Genomic DNA, 16409 nt, shown 5'->3' with positions numbered 1-16409 from the left:
GTTGATAGCCCAACAGTAGTTGATAGCCCAACACTAGTTGATAGCCCAACACTAGTTGATAGCCCAACAGTAGTTGATAGCCCAACAGTAGTTGATAGCCCAACAGTAGTTGATAGCCCAACACTAGTTGATAGCCCAACAGTAGTTGATAGCCCAACAGTAGTTGATAGCCCAACACTAGTTGATAGCCCAACAGTAGTTGATAGCCCAACACTAGTTCATAGCCCAACAGTAGTTGATAGCCCAACAGTAGTTGATAGCCCAACAGTAGTTGATAGCCCAACACTAGTTGATAGCCCAACACTAGTTGATAGCCCAACACTAGTTGATAGCCCAACACTAGTTGATAGCCCAACAGTAGTTGATAGCCCAACAGTAGTTGATAGCCCAACAGTAGTTGATAGCCCAACAGTAGTTGATAGCCCAACAGATAACAATTGACCAGCAAAGAAACCAACACATGTGTGCTGTTATATAATTTTCCAGTAGCCTATCAGGTATCAGTGTCTGTTTGCCTATCAGCAGTTTTTATTCCTCACCATAGACCAGAGTTGACAACAAAAAACACAAAGCAGAGATGATTGAGACACACCCTCTCTGGGGCAGCCATCACTATCACTGGGAAGTGGGGCAGCCATCACTATCATTAGGCAGTGGGGCAGCCAATACTATCACTGGGAAGTGGGACAGCCATCACTATCATTAGGCAGTGGGGCAGCCAATACTATCACTGGGAAGTGGGACAGCCATCACTATAATTAGGCCTTGGGGCAGCCATCACTATCACTGGGAAGTGGGACAGCCATCACTATCATTAGGCAGTGGGGCAGCCATCACTATCACCTGGTAGTGGGGCAGCTATCACCTTCACGTGGCAGTGGGGCAGCTATCACCTTCACCTGGCAGTGGGACAGATATCACTATCTCCTGGCAGTGGGACAGATGACTGGGCAGTGGGGCAGCTATCACTATCTCCTGGCAGTGGGACAGATATCACTACTGCTTGAATGTGGGACAGCTATCACTATCACTGGGAAATGGGACAGATATCACGAACACTTGGCAGTGGGGAAGATATAACCAGCACCTGGCAGTGTAGTAGTAGTAACCCCAGTAGTAGTAGTAACCCCAGTAGTAGTAGTAACCCCAGTAGTAGTAACCCCAGTTGTAGTAATCCCAGTACTAGTAACCCCAGTAGTAGTAATCCCAGTAGTAGTAACCCCAGTAGTAGTAGTAATCCCAGTAGTAGTAGTAACCCCAGTAGTAGTAACCCCAGTAGTAGTAACCCCAGTAGTAGTAACCCCAGTAGTAGTAACCCCAGTAGTAGTAATCCCAGTAGTAGTAGTAACCCCAGTAGTAGTAACCCCAGTAGTAGTAATCCCAGTAGTAGTAGTAATCCCAGTAGTAGTAGTAGTAACCCCAGTAGTAGTAACCCCAGTAGTAGTAACCCCAGTAGTAGTAATCCCAGTAGTAGTAGTAGTAACCCCAGTAGTAGTAATCCCAGTAGTAGTAACCCCAGTAGTAGTAACCCTAGTAGTAGTAATCCCAGTAGTAGTACTAACCCAGTATGAAATCCCTCTTACATTCTTTTGAGGTGAAATAACTTTCACATAGTTGAGGTGTAGCTGAGTTGCAGGAGTTTTAGGGGGTATGGGGTGGGAGAGAGTTTCAGGGGGTATGGGGTGGGAGAGAGTTTTAGGGGGTATGGGGTGGGAGAGAGGTTCAGGGGGTATGGGGTGGGAGAGAGTTTCAGGGGTATGGGGTGGGAGAGAGGTTCAGGGGGTATGGAATGGGAGAGAGTTTCAGGAGGTATGGGGTGGGAGAGAGTTTTAGGGGGTATGGGGTGGGAGAGAGTTTTAGGGGGTATGGAATGGGAGAGAGTTGCAGGGGGTATGGAATGGGAGAGAGTTTCAGGGGGTATGGGGTGGGAGAGAGTTTCAGGAGGTATGGGGTGGGAGAGAGTTTCAGGAGGTATGGGGTGGGAGAGAGTTTTAGGGGTATGGGGTGGGAGAGAGTTTTAGGGGGTATGGAATGGGAGAGAGTTGCAGGGGGTATGGGGTGGGAGAGAGTTTCAGGGGGTATGGGGTGGGAGAGAGGTTCAGGGGGTATGGAATGGGAGAGAGTTGTATGGGGTGGGAGAGAGTTTCAGGGGGTATGGGGTGGGAGAGAGGTTCAGGGGGTATGGGGTGGGAGAGAGGTTCAGGGGGTATGGGATGGGAGAGAGTTTCAGGGGGTATGGGGTGGGAGAGAGTTTCAGGGGGTATGGGGTGGGAGAGAGGTTTCAGGGGGTATGGGATGGGAGAGAGTTTCAGGGGGTATGGGGTGGGAGAGAGATTCAGGGGGTATGGGGTGGGAGAGAGGTTCAGGGGGTATGGGGTGGGAGAGAGTTTCAGGGGGTATGGGGTGGGAGAGAGATTCAGGGGGTATGGGGTGGGAGAGAGGTTCAGGGGGTATGGGATGGGAGAGAGTTTCAGGGGGTATGGGATGGGAGAGAGTTTCAGGGGGTATGGGGTGGGAGAGAGATTCAGGGGGTATGGGGTGGGAGAGAGGTTTAGGGGGTATGGGGTGGGAGAGGTGGGGTCAATAAGCTCCTATCGGCTGGCAGTTAGAGCTAAGTAATTAGAAAATGATGAGACGCTGATCTAAGGTCAGTTTTGCAGTATATCTCCTATTGGTTACGACTAGGACTTGTCAGGGAAAACTGATCCTAGATCTCTCCTGACGGGATTTTGGCAGTATGAGCAGAGTGGTCCCTCTATGCTGTCTGAGAGTTTTTAGGTGTAGTATCAGTCGGCAGTCCGCCTACTATTGGGCCACTGTAGGGAGCAGTGTGTATAGATGACTACTGAACAGTCAGTAACAGTCAGACCAGACTAATGCCATGCAGACACTGAACACAGGGAAGATTCACTTCTCAACAGAGGTGGATGGGTGAGGGGGGCTTGAGTTAGGAACTGGTCATTTTGGGGGGGGTAGGATAGGGGCTAAGGTCCACCTTGCAGGGCCTCTATCAGAGTTTCAGTGATCTAGTCTAGAGAGCTCCAGTAGGGGCTCCAAGCCTTTCACAACATCAGAGAGAGGAAGGGTCTTTACTCGGTCCTCCACCCTCCTCTACTATTTCCATCCAGTTCACTGTCAACCCCGACAGGCCAGGAAGTTGGTGTTACACCGTCTGAATCCAGCTATACGTCCGTTCTTATCTTGGTGATGTTGACATAGTTTGTGTTAGCCAAGGTGTTAGCATTACCTGGCGTGTTAGCATTAGCCAAGGTGTTAGCATTACCTGGCGTGTTAGCATTAGCCAAGGTGTTAGCATTACCTGGCGTGTTAGCATTAGCCAAGGTGTTAGCATTACCTGGGGTGTTAGCATTAGCCAAGGTGTTAGCATTAGCCAACAGGGTGCAGTTTCCTGTCTTGAGTCTCTCTGCTCTGAAGTCTTCTGTGCTGTGGTTCAGTGCAGCTTCCTGTATCTCCATGTAGTCTGACTTACTGAGGGTGGAACCACTCCCGCTGCGGCCGCTCTTCTTCAGGTCCTCGGCTGAGTCGGCCTTGGGCACACTGGGTGTGTTCAGGTACTGCGCCTGCTCCTCACCCTCAGTCTCCCGGTGGTAGAAGTAGTTGAAGTTGGACACGATGACAGGAACTGGTAACGCAATGGTCAGCACGCCGGCGATGGCGCAAAGCGATCCAACGATTTTCCCGCCGATGGTGGTGGGCACCATGTCGCCGTAGCCCACGGTGGTCATGGAAACCACGGCCCACCAGAAGGCTTCTGGAATGCTACTGAACTGGGAGTCGGCCTCGTCGGCCTCAGCGAAGTAAACAGCACTAGAGAAGAGGATGACTCCAATGAAGAGGAAGAAGATGAGAAGGCCAAGCTCCCGCATGCTGGCCTTCAGGGTCTGGCCCAGGATCTGGAGCCCCTTGGAGTGTCTGGACAGCTTGAAGATCCTGAACACCCTGACTAGACGGATGACCCTGAGGATGGCCAGGGACATGGCCTGCTGCCCAGCCTGCCCGTCCTCCGGTTTCTCTGCCAGCTCTGTGCCCAACGTGATGAAATATGGAATAATCGCCACAATATCGATGATATTCATAATGTTACCGAAGAACCCGGCTTTACTAGGACACGCGAAGAAGCGGACGAGGAACTCAAAGGAGAACCAGATGATGCAGAGCGTCTCCAGGATGAAGAAGGGATCAGTGAAGTAGGAAGAGGTGTAGGAAGAGGTGGAGTTGTTGAAGGGCTGGAACACATTGTTGCCATCGTCCTCTTCGTCGTTCCGGAACACGGGGAGTGTCTCCAGGCAGAAGGACACGATAGAGATCAGGATCACCATGACGCTGATGATGGCGATGATACGGGCCGCGCCGGAACTCTCAGGATACTCGAACAGCAGCCACACCTGTTCAAGGTCACACACACACACACGCACACACTTATCAAATTGACAGCAGATAGCAAACATTCGCTGAGACATTTGCTAGTAATATATTTATATTAAGTTTATATTAACTAGACAATGTGCCACCAATAAATAACAATTGAATGTACCTGTCTCTGAAACTCATTCTCCGGGAGAGAACGCTCTTCTTCCTTAATGAAGCCCTCGTCCTCCCTGAAGATCTCCATGGCCTCCTCTCCCAGCTCATAGAAGCGGATCTCCTCAGAGAAGATGTCTAGAGTGACATTAACCGGCCGACGCAGTCTCCCGCCTGACTGGTAGTAGTAGAGGATGGCGTCGAAACTGGGCCGGTTCCTGTCGAAGAAATACTCGTTCCTCAAAGGATCGAAGTACCTGGAGAGAGAGAGATTCGTTGTAAGTAGTAGATACAACCACAAATGCAGAACAATAACATATAATATTATAAAAACTAAAGTACCAATAAAGTATTGAAGTGCCTATCTCATCTCATTATCTTCTTGGGGTTAGTGTTAACAGGACAAAAAACAATAAAGTATTGAAGTCCCTATCTTATCTCATTCTCTTCTTGGGGTTAGTGTTAACAGGACAAAAAACAATAAAGTATTGAAGACCCTATCTCATCTCATTCTCTTCTTGGGGTTAGTGTTAACAGGACAAAAAACAATAAAGTATTGAAGTCCCTATCTTATCTCATTCTCTTCTTGGGGTTAGTGTTAACAGGACAAAAACAATAAAGTATTGAAGACCATATCTTATCTCATTCTCTTCTTGGGGTTAGTGTTAACAGGACAAAAACAATAAAGTATTGAAGTCCCTATCTTATCTCATTCTCTTCTTGGGGTTAGTGTTAACAGGACAAAAAACAATAAAGTATTGAAGACCATATCTTATCTCATTCTCTTCTTGGGGTTAGTGTTAACAGGACAAAAAACAATAAAGTATTGAAGTCCCTATCTTATCTCATTCTCTTCTTGGGGTTAGTGTTAACAGGACAAAAACAATAAAGTATTGAAGACCATATCTTATCTCATTCTCTTCTTGGGGTTAGTGTTAACAGGACAAAAAACAATAAAGTATTGAAGTCCCTATCTTATCTCATTCTCTTCTTGGGGTTAGTGTTAACAGGACAAAAACAATAAAGTATTGAAGTCCCTATCTTATCTCATTCTCTTCTTGGGGTTAGTGTTAACAGGACAAAAACAATAAAGTATTGAAGTCCCTATCTTATCTCATTCTCCTCTTGGGGTTAGTGTTAACAGGACAAAAACAATAAAGTATTGAAGACCCTATCTTATCTCATTCTCTTCTTGGGGTTAGTGTTAACAGGACAAAAAACAATAAAGTATTGAAGACCCTATCTCATCTCATTCTCTTCTTGGGGTTAGTGTTAACAGGACAAAAACAATAAAGTATTGAAGTGCCTATCTCATCTCATTATCTTCTTGGGGTTAGTGTTAACAGGACAAAAAACAATAAAGTATTGAAGTCCCTATCTTATCTCATTCTCTTCTTGGGGTTAGTGTTAACAGGACAAAAAACAATAAAGTATTGAAGTCCCTATCTTCTCTCATTCTCTTCTTGGGGTTAGTGTTAACAGGACAAAAAACAATAAAGTATTGAAGACCATATCTTATCTCATTCTCTTCTTGGGGTTAGTGTTAACAGGACAAAAAACAATAAAGTATTGAAGTCCCTTTCTTATCTCATTCTCTTCTTGGGGTTAGTGTTAACAGGACAAAAAACAATAAAGTATTGAAGACCATATCTTATCTCATTCTCTTCTTGGGGTTAGTGTTAACAGGACAAAAAACAATAAAGTATTGAAGTCCCTATTTTATCTCATTCTCTTCTTGGGGTTAGTGTTAACAGGACAAAAAACAATAAAGTATTGAAGTCCCTATCTTATCTCATTCTCTTCTTGGGGTTAGTGTTAACAGGACAAAAAACAATAAAGTATTGAAGTCCCTATTTTATCTCATTCTCCTCTTGGGGTTAGTGTTAACAGGACAAAAACAATAAAGTATTGAAGACCCTATCTTATCTCATTCTCTTCTTGGGGTTAGTGTTAACAGGACAAAAAACAATAAAGTATTGAAGTCCCTATCTTATCTCATTCTCCTCTTGGGGTTAGTGTTAACAGGACAAAAAACAATAAAGTATTAAAGACCCTATCTTATCTCATTCTCTTCTTGGGGTTAGTGTTAACAGGACAAAAAACAATAAAGTATTGAAGTCCCTATCTTATCTCATTCTCTTCTTGGGGTTAGTGTTAACAGGACAAAAAACAATAAAGTATTGAAGACCATATCTTATCTCATTCTCTTCTTGGGGTTAGTGTTAACAGGACAAAAAACAATAAAGTATTGAAGTCCCTATCTTATCTCATTCTCTTCTTGGGGTTAGTGTTAACAGGACAAAAAACAATAAAGTATTGAAGACCATATCTTATCTCATTCTCTTCTTGGGGTTAGTGTTAACAGGACAAAAAACAATAAAGTATTGAAGTCCCTTTCTTATCTCATTCTCTTCTTGGGGTTAGTGTTAACAAGACAAAAACAATAAAGTATTGAAATCCCTATCTTCTCTCATTCTCTTCTTGGAGATAATCATCTTTCATAGTCCAAAAAGCGTATGAATACACACAGAAGTGTTCTAAAATATTAGAGCGTTGGCCTTCATACTTTTTGAATTCAGACTCAAACAATTTCTCCAACTGTCAACACATACTAATACTGAATGTATTATACTAATACTGAACGTATTATACTAATACTGAACGTATTATACTAATACTGAAAGTATTATACTAATACTGAACGTATTATACTAATACTGAACGTATTATACTAATACTGAACGTATTATACTAATACTGAATGTATTATACTAATACTGAACGTATTATACTAATACTGAACGTATTATACTAATACTGAACGTATTATACTAATACTGAACGTATTATACTAATACTGAACGTATTATACTAATACTGAACGTATTATACTAATACTGAACGTATTATACTAATACTGAATGTATTATACTAATACTGAATGTATTATACTAATACTGAACGTATTATACTAATACTGAACGTATTATACTAATACTGAACGTATTATACTAATACTGAACGTATTATACTAATACTGAATGTATTATACTAATACTGAACGTATTATACTAATACTGAACGTATTATACTAATACTGAACGTATTATACTAATACTGAACGTATTATACTAATACTGAACGTATTATACTAATACTGAACGTATTATACTAATACTGAATGTATTATACTAATACTGAACGTATTATACTAATACTGAACGTATTATACTAATACTGAACGTATTATACTAATACTGAACGTATTATACTAATACTGAATGTATTATACTAATACTGAATGTATTATACTAATACTGAACGTATTATACTAATACTGAACGTATTATACTAATACTGAACGTATTATACTAATACTGAACGTATTATACTAATACTGAACGTATTATACTAATACTGAACGTATTATACTAATACTGAACGTATTATACTAATACTGAACGTATTATACTAATACTGAATGTATTATACTAATACTGAATGTATTATACTAATACTGAATGTATTATACTAATACTGAACGTATTATACTAATACTGAACGTATTATACTAATACTGAACGTATTATACTAATACTGAACGTATTATACTAATACTGAACGTATTATACTAATACTGAACGTATTATACTAATACTGAACGTATTATACTAATACTGAATGTATTATACTAATACTGAACGTATTATACTAATACTGAACGTATTATACTAATACTGAATGTATTATACTAATACTGAACGTATTATACTAATACTGAACGTATTATACTAATACTGAATGTATTATACTAATACTGAATGTATTATACTAATACTGAATGTATTATACTAATACTGAATGTATTATACTAATACTGAACGTATTATACTAATACTGAATGTATTATACTAATACTGAATGTATTATACTAATACTGAATGTATTATACTAATACTGAACGTATTATACTAATACTGAACGTATTATACTAATACTGAATGTATTATACTAATACAGAACGTATTATACTAATACTGAACGTATTATACTAATACTGAATGTATTATACTAATACTGAACGTATTATACTAATACTGAATGTATTATACTAATACTGAACGTATTATACTAATACTGAACGTATTATACTAATACTGAATGTATTATACTAATACTGAACGTATTATACTAATACTGAACGTATTATACTAATACTGAATGTATTATACTAATACTGAACGTATTATACTAATACTGAATGTATTATACTAATACTGAATGTATTATACTAATACTGAATGTATTATACTAATACTGAATGTATTATACTAATACTGAAAGTATTCATAAAGTATACAACCTGGTTCTAAAATGTATTAAATATTTTAAAATCCTCATCAATTTACACACAATATTAATAACGTGAAATTTGATCAAAGTTCTTACAAATAAAAAACAGAAACACTTTATTGACCTAAGTATTCAGACCCATTGCTATGAGACTCGAAATTCAGCTCATTGAGCATCCTGTTTCCATTGATCATCCTTGAGATGTTTCTACAACTTGATTGGATTTCAACTGTGGTAAAATTCAATTGATTGGACATGATTTGGAAAGGCACACACCTGTCTATATAAAGGTCCCACAGTTGACAGTGCATGTCAGAGCAAAAACCAATACATGAAGTTGAAGGAATTGTCTGTAGAGCTCTGAGACAGGATTGTGTAAAAGCACAGCTTTGGGGAAAGGTACCAAAATAATTCTGCAGCATTGAAGGTCCCCAAGAACACAGTGGCCTCCATCATTCACAAATGGAAGAAGTTTGGAACCACCAAGACTCTTCCTAGGGCTGGCCGTCTGGCCAAACTGAGCAATCGGGGGAGAGGGGCCTTGGTCAGGGAGGTGACCAAGAACCCGATTGTCACGTTCTGTCCATCATTCGTATGTGTTTTCCTTGTTTTAGTGTTGGTCAGGACGTGAGCTGGGTGGGCATTCTATGTTGTGTGTCTGGTTTGTCTATTTCTATTTTTGGCCTGATATGGTTCTCAATCAGAGGCAGGTGTTAGTCATTGTCTCTGATTGGGAACCATATCCTGTCTCTGTGTTTTGCACCAGATAGGGCTGTTTTTGGTTTTCCACGTTCATTGTTTTGTAGTGTTCATGTTTATCCGTTTTTGATTAAACATGAGTCAATATAACCACGCTGCGTTTTGGTCCTCCTCTACTTCACCACAGGAAAACCCTGACAGAATCACCCACCAACCAAGGACCAAGCGGCGTGGTAACGGGCAACGGCAAACGCAGGAGAAGGAACAGAGGCAGCAGCAACAGGAGCAGCAGCAGCAGCAGTGGGAGATGCTGCACTATTTGGATAAATGGACTTGGGAGGAGATCCTTGATGGAGAAGGACCCTGGGCAGAGCCATGGATGGAATTGGAGCTGTCGGCGAAGCAGAGTGCTGAGTCTGAGAGTGTGGAGGATGTATTGGACAGAGTAGAAAGAAAGCTGTTGGTTTGGCATAGTATGCACGGCATACCAGTGCCAGCACCACGCATCAGGCCTACAGTGCGTCCCGCCTGTCCAGCGCTGCCAGAGCCTTCCTCCTCTCCAGCGCAGCCAGAGTCTCCCGCCTGTCCGGGCGCTGTCAGAGCTACTGCCCCTCATGCCAGAGGCGCCAGAGCCCCTCATTCCAGAGGCACCAGTGCTCCTCAGTCCAGCGCTACCAGAGCCTTTTTCTCCTGTCTGCCCAGTGCCGCCAGTGCCGCCAGTCTGCCCAGCTCCGTCTGAGCTACCCGTCTGCCCAGCGCCGTCTGACCTACCAGTCTGCCCAGCGCCGCAAGTGCCGGCAGTCTGCCCAGCGCCGCAAGTGCCGCAAGTCTGCCCAGCGCCGCAAGTGCCGCCAGTCTGCCCAGCGCCGCCAGTGCCGCCAGTCTGCCAGGATCCGCCAGTCTGCCAGGATCCGCCAGTCTGCCAGGATCCGCCAGTCAGCCAGGATCCGCCAGAACTGCCAGTCAGCCAGAGTCTGCCAGGATCCGCCAGTCTGCCAGGATCCGCCAGAACTGCCAGTCGGCCATGATCTGCCAGTCGGCCATGATCTGCCAGTCAGCCAGGATCTGCTAGTCAGCCAGGATCTGCCAGTCAGCCAGGATCCGCCATTCAGCCAGGATCCGCCAGAAGTGCCAGTCTGCCAGGATCCGCCAGTCAGCCAGGATCCGCCAGAACTGCCAGTCAGCCAGGATCCGCCAGTCTGCCAGGATCCGCCAGAACTGCCAGTCGGCCAGGATCTGCCAGTCAGCCAGGATCTGCTAGTCAGCCAGGATCCGCCAGTCGGCCAGGATCTGCCAGTCAGCCAGGATCAGTTAGATCCGCCATTCAGCCAGGATCCGCCAGAAGTGCCAGTCAGCCAGGATCTGCCCGAACTGCCAGTCGGCCAGGATCTGCCAGTCGGCCAGGATCTGCCAGTCAGCCAGGATCCGCCAGTCTGCCAGGATCAGTTAGATCCGCCATTCAGCCAGGATCCGCCAGTGTGCCAGGATCCGCCAGTCTGCCAGGATCCGCCAGTCTGCCAGGATCCGCCAGATCCGCCAGTCTGCCAGGATCCGCCAGTCAGCCAGGATCCGCCAGAACTGCCAGTCAGCCAGGATCTGCCAGTCGGCCAGGATCCGCCAGTCGGCCAGGATCCGCCAGTCGGCCAGGATCCGCCAGTCGGCCAGGATCCGCCAGTCGGCCAGGATCAGTTAGATCCGCCATTCAGCCAGGATCCGCCAGTCTGCCAGGATCCACCAGTCAGCCAGGATCCGCCAGAAGTGCCAGTCAGCCAGGATCTGCCGGAACCACCAGCCAGCCAGGATCTGGTAGATCCATCAACCTGCCTGAGCTTCCTCTTACTCCTGAGCTTCCTCTCACTCCTGAGCTTCCTCTCACTCGTGAGCTTCCCCTCAGTCCCGAGCTTCCCCTCGGTACCGAGCTTCCCCTCGGTCCCGAGCTTCCCCTCGGTCCCGAGCTACCTCAGTCCAGTGGGGCCCATTGTTAGGTTTCCTAGGCCAAGGTTAGCGGCGAGGGTCGCCACTCAAGGGACACTAAGGAGGTGGACTAAGACAATTATGGAGTGGGGTCCACGTCCAGCGCCAGAGCCGCCACAGCGGAGAGATGCCCACCCAGACCCTCCCCTATAGGTTTAGGTTGTGCGTTCGGTCAGCACCTTGGGGGTTCTGTCACGTTCTGTCTGGCTGTTTTTGGTTTTCCACGTTCATTGTTTTGTAGTGTTCATGTTTATCCGTTTTTGATTAAACATGAGTCAATATAACCACGCTGCGTTTTGGTCCTCCTCTATTTCACCACAGGAAAACCCTGACACCGATGGTCACTCTGGCAAAGCCCCAGAGATCATCTGTGGCGATAAGATAACCTGCCAGAAGAACAACCATCTCTGCAGCACTCCACCAATCAGGCCTTTATTGTAGACTGGCCAGATGGAAGCCACTCCTCAGTAAAAAGCACATGACAAGGCTACCTAAATTCTATCAGCATATTGATTGTGCTACGTGCATGGGCAATACCCTCGACCACTGCTTCTCTAACTTCCACGATGCTTACAAATCCCTCCACCGCTCTCCCTTCGGGCAAATCCGACCACGACATCATCTTGATCCCACTGTCTTATAGGCAGAAACTCAAACAGATGTACCAGTGACGAGAACCAGTCAATGCTGGTCTGACCAATCGGAAGCCACACGTCAAGATTGTTTTGACCACGCAGACTGGGATATGTTCCGGTCAGCCTCTGATAACAACATCGACCTATAATAATAATAATAATAAATGCCATTTAGCTGACGCTTTTATCCAAAGCGACTTACAGTCATGTGTGCATACATTCTAAGTATGGGTGGTCCCGGGAATCGAACCCACTACCCTGGCGTTACAAGCGCCGTGCTCTACCAACTGAGCCACAGAAGGCTCAGTTGGTAGAGTCAGTGGTCCACAGAAGGACCACTGACTCGGTGAGTGCGTTTATAAAGAAGTGCATTGGAGATGTTACCTGTATTAATGGCACCTGTTTGAACTTGTTATCAGTATAAAAGACACCTGTCCACAACCTCAAACAGTCACACTCCAAACTCCACTATGGCCAAGACCAAAGAGCTGTCAAAGGACACCAGAAACAAAATTGTAGACCTGCACCAGGCTGGGAAGACTGAATCTGCAATAGGTAAGCAGCTTGGTTTGAAGAACTTGCGGCTGCTATTATCTGAGGAATTGAGAATATGGTCTGAAAGAGGGGGGGACCCAGCTAACCAGATGTTTGTCACGGCCTGTTCTGCTCCTGTTCTGGAATGATCATCCTGGCTCCCGTCGGACCTTGGATTTTGTCCGACATTGTTTTTGGTGGCTCACCATGGTTCCTGATGTCTCTGCATTTGTTGCTGCCTGTACAGTGTGTGTGTCGAACAAGACTCTGCGGCAAGCTCTGGCTGGTCTCCTTCAACCCCTCCCTGTACCTCACCGTCCCTTATCGCTGGACTTCTTCACTGGTCTCCCTCCATCAGATGGCAGCACCACCATCCTCACAGTGGTGGATAGGTTTTCCAAAGCAGTCCATTTTATTCCCTTTCCTATGTTTCCCTCAGCTAAGGAGACGGTCCAGCTCATTGTGCAGCTCATCTTCCAGATCCAAGGACTGCCGGTAGGCATGGTCTCCGATCGTCCTCAGTTCTTGTTCCGGTTCTGGAAGGAGCTCTGCACCCTCATTGGGTCGTCGACCAGCCTCTGGTTTTCATCCCCAGTCTATCGGCCAGTTGGAGCGAGCCAATCAATCACTGGAGACAACTCTTCGCTGCTTCGTCCACCAATCCCATCACCTGGAGCCAGCAACTCATGTGAATGGAATATGCCTGCAACACCCTTCCCTGTTCTACTACGGGTCTCACCTTTTGAGTGTTCCCTGGGATATCAGATCCCGCTCTTCTCAGAGGAAGAGATCAGCATTCCCTCTGCCCAGATGTGCGTCCGTCGCTATCGCCATACCTGGAAGAGAGCCCGGGCCGCTCTTCTCAATACCACCTCCAGGTATCGACAACAGGTACCGGGGGGGTATGGCTGTCCACTCAGGGCCTGGCCCTGGGGGTGGAGTCCTGCCAACTTTCCCTCCGTTTTATCGGACCTTTCCCCATCTCTAAGGTCCTTAGCCACTCCGCTGTGCGTCTTCTGTTTTCCCGCACTCTCATCCCACTTTCCATGTATCTAGAATTACGCTTCTGTCTCGCAGCAATTTTTCTCCTGTTTCCATGTTCCCATGTTTTTCTGAACTCAAGTTTTTGGTTTTCTTAGTCTTCCCAGTTCTGACCTTTCTGCCTGTCCTGACCCTGATCCTGCCCGCCGTCTTGTACCTGCCTGACTCTGATCCTGCCTCCCGTCTTGTACCTGCCTGACCCTGATCCTGCCTCCCGTCTTGTACCTGCCTGACTCTGATCCTGCCTCCCGTCTTGTACCTGCCTGACCCTGATCCTGCCTCCCGTCTTGTACCTGCCTGACCCTGATCCTGCCTCCCGTCTTGTACCTGCCTGACTCTGATCCTGCCTCCCGTCTTGTACCTGCCTGACCCTGATCCTGCCTCCCGTCTTGTACCTGCCTGACCCTGATCCTGCCTCCCGTCTTGTACCTGCCTGACCCTGATCCTGCCTCCCGTCTTGTACCTGCCTGACCCTGATCCTGCCTCCCGTCTTGTACCTGCCTGACCCTGATCCTGCCTCCCGTCTTGTACCTGCCTGACCCTGATCCTGCCTCCCGTCTTGTACCTGCCTGACTCTGATCCTGCCTCCCGTCTTGTACCTGCCTGACTCTGATCCTGCCTCCCGTCTTGTACCTGCCTGACTCTGATCCTGCCTCCCGTCTTGTACCTGCCTGACTCTGATCCTGCCTCCCGTCTTGTACCTGCCTGACTCTGATCCTGCCTCCCGTCTTGTACCTGCCTGACTCTGATCCTGCCTCCCGTCTTGTACCTGCCTGACCCTGATCCTGCCTCCCGTCTTGTACCTGCCTGACCCTGATCCTGCCTCCCGTCTTGTACCTGCCTGACTCTGATCCTGCCTCCCGTCTTGTACCTGCCTGACCCTGATCCTGCCTCCCGTCTTGTACCTGCCTGACTCTGATCCTGCCTCCCGTCTTGTACCTGCCTGACTCTGATCCTGCCTCCCGTCTTGTACCTGCCTGACTCTGATCCTGCCTCCCGTCTTGTACCTGCCTGACTCTGATCCTGCCTCCCGTCTTGTACCTGCCTTACTCTGATCCTGCCTCCCGTCTTGTACCTGCCTGACTCTGATCCTGCCTCCTGTCTTGTACCTGCCTGACTCTGATTTGGATTACGACCCTTTGCCTGCCTTGACTTACCTTTTGCCTGCCCCTTGAACTATAATACACTTTGAGACTTGTACTGTCTGCCTCCTGTGTCTGCATCTAGGTCTTAGTTTGAGACCTGATAGACAGAGGTTAAAGAAAGTGTGACTGATCAATTTACCTGTTTTTGATTACCATGTCTTACTTTGGACAAAATCAAGACGTCAATATTTGTGCAATGCTTTTTCTATAAAACATCTTAAATTACAGCTCAACTTTTGCAAATTCTGAATTTAATCACTGCAAATCCTGCAATCAACTGGATACCATTTTGGTTATCGTTTGACAGCCCTAATAACAACAAAAATAAGTGGTATAGTTACCTCATCCTCTTCTTGGGGTTAGAGTTAGGTTTATCATCAATACAGGATAACAACCTATATAAGTGGTATAGTTACCTCATCCTCTTCTTGGGGTTAGAGTTAGGGTTATCATCAATACAGGATAACAACCTATATAAGTGGTATAGTTACCTCATCCTCTTCTTGGGGTCCCCCAGCAGAGTCTCAGGGAACTGGGAGAGGGTCTTCCGCTGCGTCTCGAAGCGAAGCCCGGAGATGTTGACGACTACACGCTCACAGCACTCGTGTTCCGGTTCCAGTTCGTATGCGTCGTCCCCCGGGTCACCTGTTGCAACCGTCATGGTAGAGGAGTAAGACGGGGCCTGCAGCGCTCAGATGGGCAGCGGGGGGAGGACGCAGCAGCAGAAGGACAGGGGTGGGGGCAGAGGAACACACAGGCTGTGCAGTCGTGACCTGGAGAAGACAGAACAGGCTGACCAGTAGGGATCTGGAGAAGACAGAACAGGCTGACCAGTAGGGATCTGGAGAGGACAGAACAGGCTGACCAGTAGGGATCTGGAGAAGACAGAACAGGCTGATCAGTAGGGATCTGGAGAAGACAGAACAGGCTGACCAGTAGGGATCTGGAGAAGACAGAACAGGCTGACCAGTAGGGATCTGGAGAAGACAGAACAGGCTGACCAGTAGGGATCTGGAGAGGACAGAACAGGCTGACCAGTAGAGATCTGGAGAAGACAGAACAGGCTGATCAGTAGGGATCTGGAGAGGACAGAACAGGCTGACCAGTAGGGATCTGGAGAGGACAGAACAGGCTGACCAGTAGAGATCTGGAGAAGACAGAACAGGCTGATCAGTAGGGATCTGGAGAGGACAGAACAGGCTGACCAATAGGGATCTGGAGAAGACAGAACAGGCTGGCCAGTAGGGATCTGGAGAGGACAGAACAGGCTGGCCAGTCGTGATCTGGAGAAGACAGAACAGGCTGATCAGTAGGGATCTGGAGAAGACAGAACAGGCTGACCAGTAGGGATCTGGAGAGGACAGAACAGGCTGACCAGTAGGGATCTGGAGAAGACAGAACAGGCTGACCAGTAGGGATCTGGAGAAGACAGAACAGGCTGACCAGTAGGGATCTGGAGAAGACAGAACAGGCTGACCAGTAGGGA

The 16409-nt window shown here is 46.5% G+C and overlaps 1 protein-coding gene across 1 annotated transcript; it reads right to left on the bottom strand.

Moving 5' to 3' along the window:
• Positions 1–3182: 3182 nt before the first annotated feature.
• On the bottom strand, positions 3183–15584 carry LOC118379794 (potassium voltage-gated channel subfamily A member 2-like). The gene is made up of 4 exons (XM_052482598.1): positions 15415–15584; positions 4556–4799; positions 3404–4406; positions 3183–3247 (listed from the first exon to the last, which is right to left on the bottom strand). Exons 1-4 carry the CDS (start codon positions 15582–15584, stop codon positions 3183–3185), a joined length of 1482 nt encoding a protein of 493 aa, XP_052338558.1.
• Between the last annotated feature and the right edge of the window lie 825 nt (positions 15585–16409).

The sequence above is a fragment of the Oncorhynchus keta genome, chromosome 27 (assembly GCF_023373465.1).
Source record: "Oncorhynchus keta strain PuntledgeMale-10-30-2019 chromosome 27, Oket_V2, whole genome shotgun sequence".
NCBI lineage: Eukaryota > Metazoa > Chordata > Actinopteri > Salmoniformes > Salmonidae > Oncorhynchus > Oncorhynchus keta.
The sequence above is the reverse complement of the archived record's forward strand: the minus strand, read 5'-3'. Positions and strand labels throughout refer to the sequence as shown.

Bases quoted from the DNA above. Each gene is read 5' to 3' on its own strand.
- LOC118379794 (XM_052482598.1), bottom strand. From the start codon at position 15,584: ATGACGGTTGCAACAGGTGACCCGGGGGACGACGCATACGAACTGGAA. The intron at 4,407-4,555 runs GTACATTCAATT...GACCTTGAACAG, and splicing joins AGAATGAGTTTCAGAGACAG to GTGTGGCTGCTGTTCGAGTA. The intron at 3,248-3,403 runs GCACCCTGTTGG...CTAACACGCCAG, and splicing joins GAGACTCAAGACAGGAAACT to GTAATGCTAACACCTTGGCT.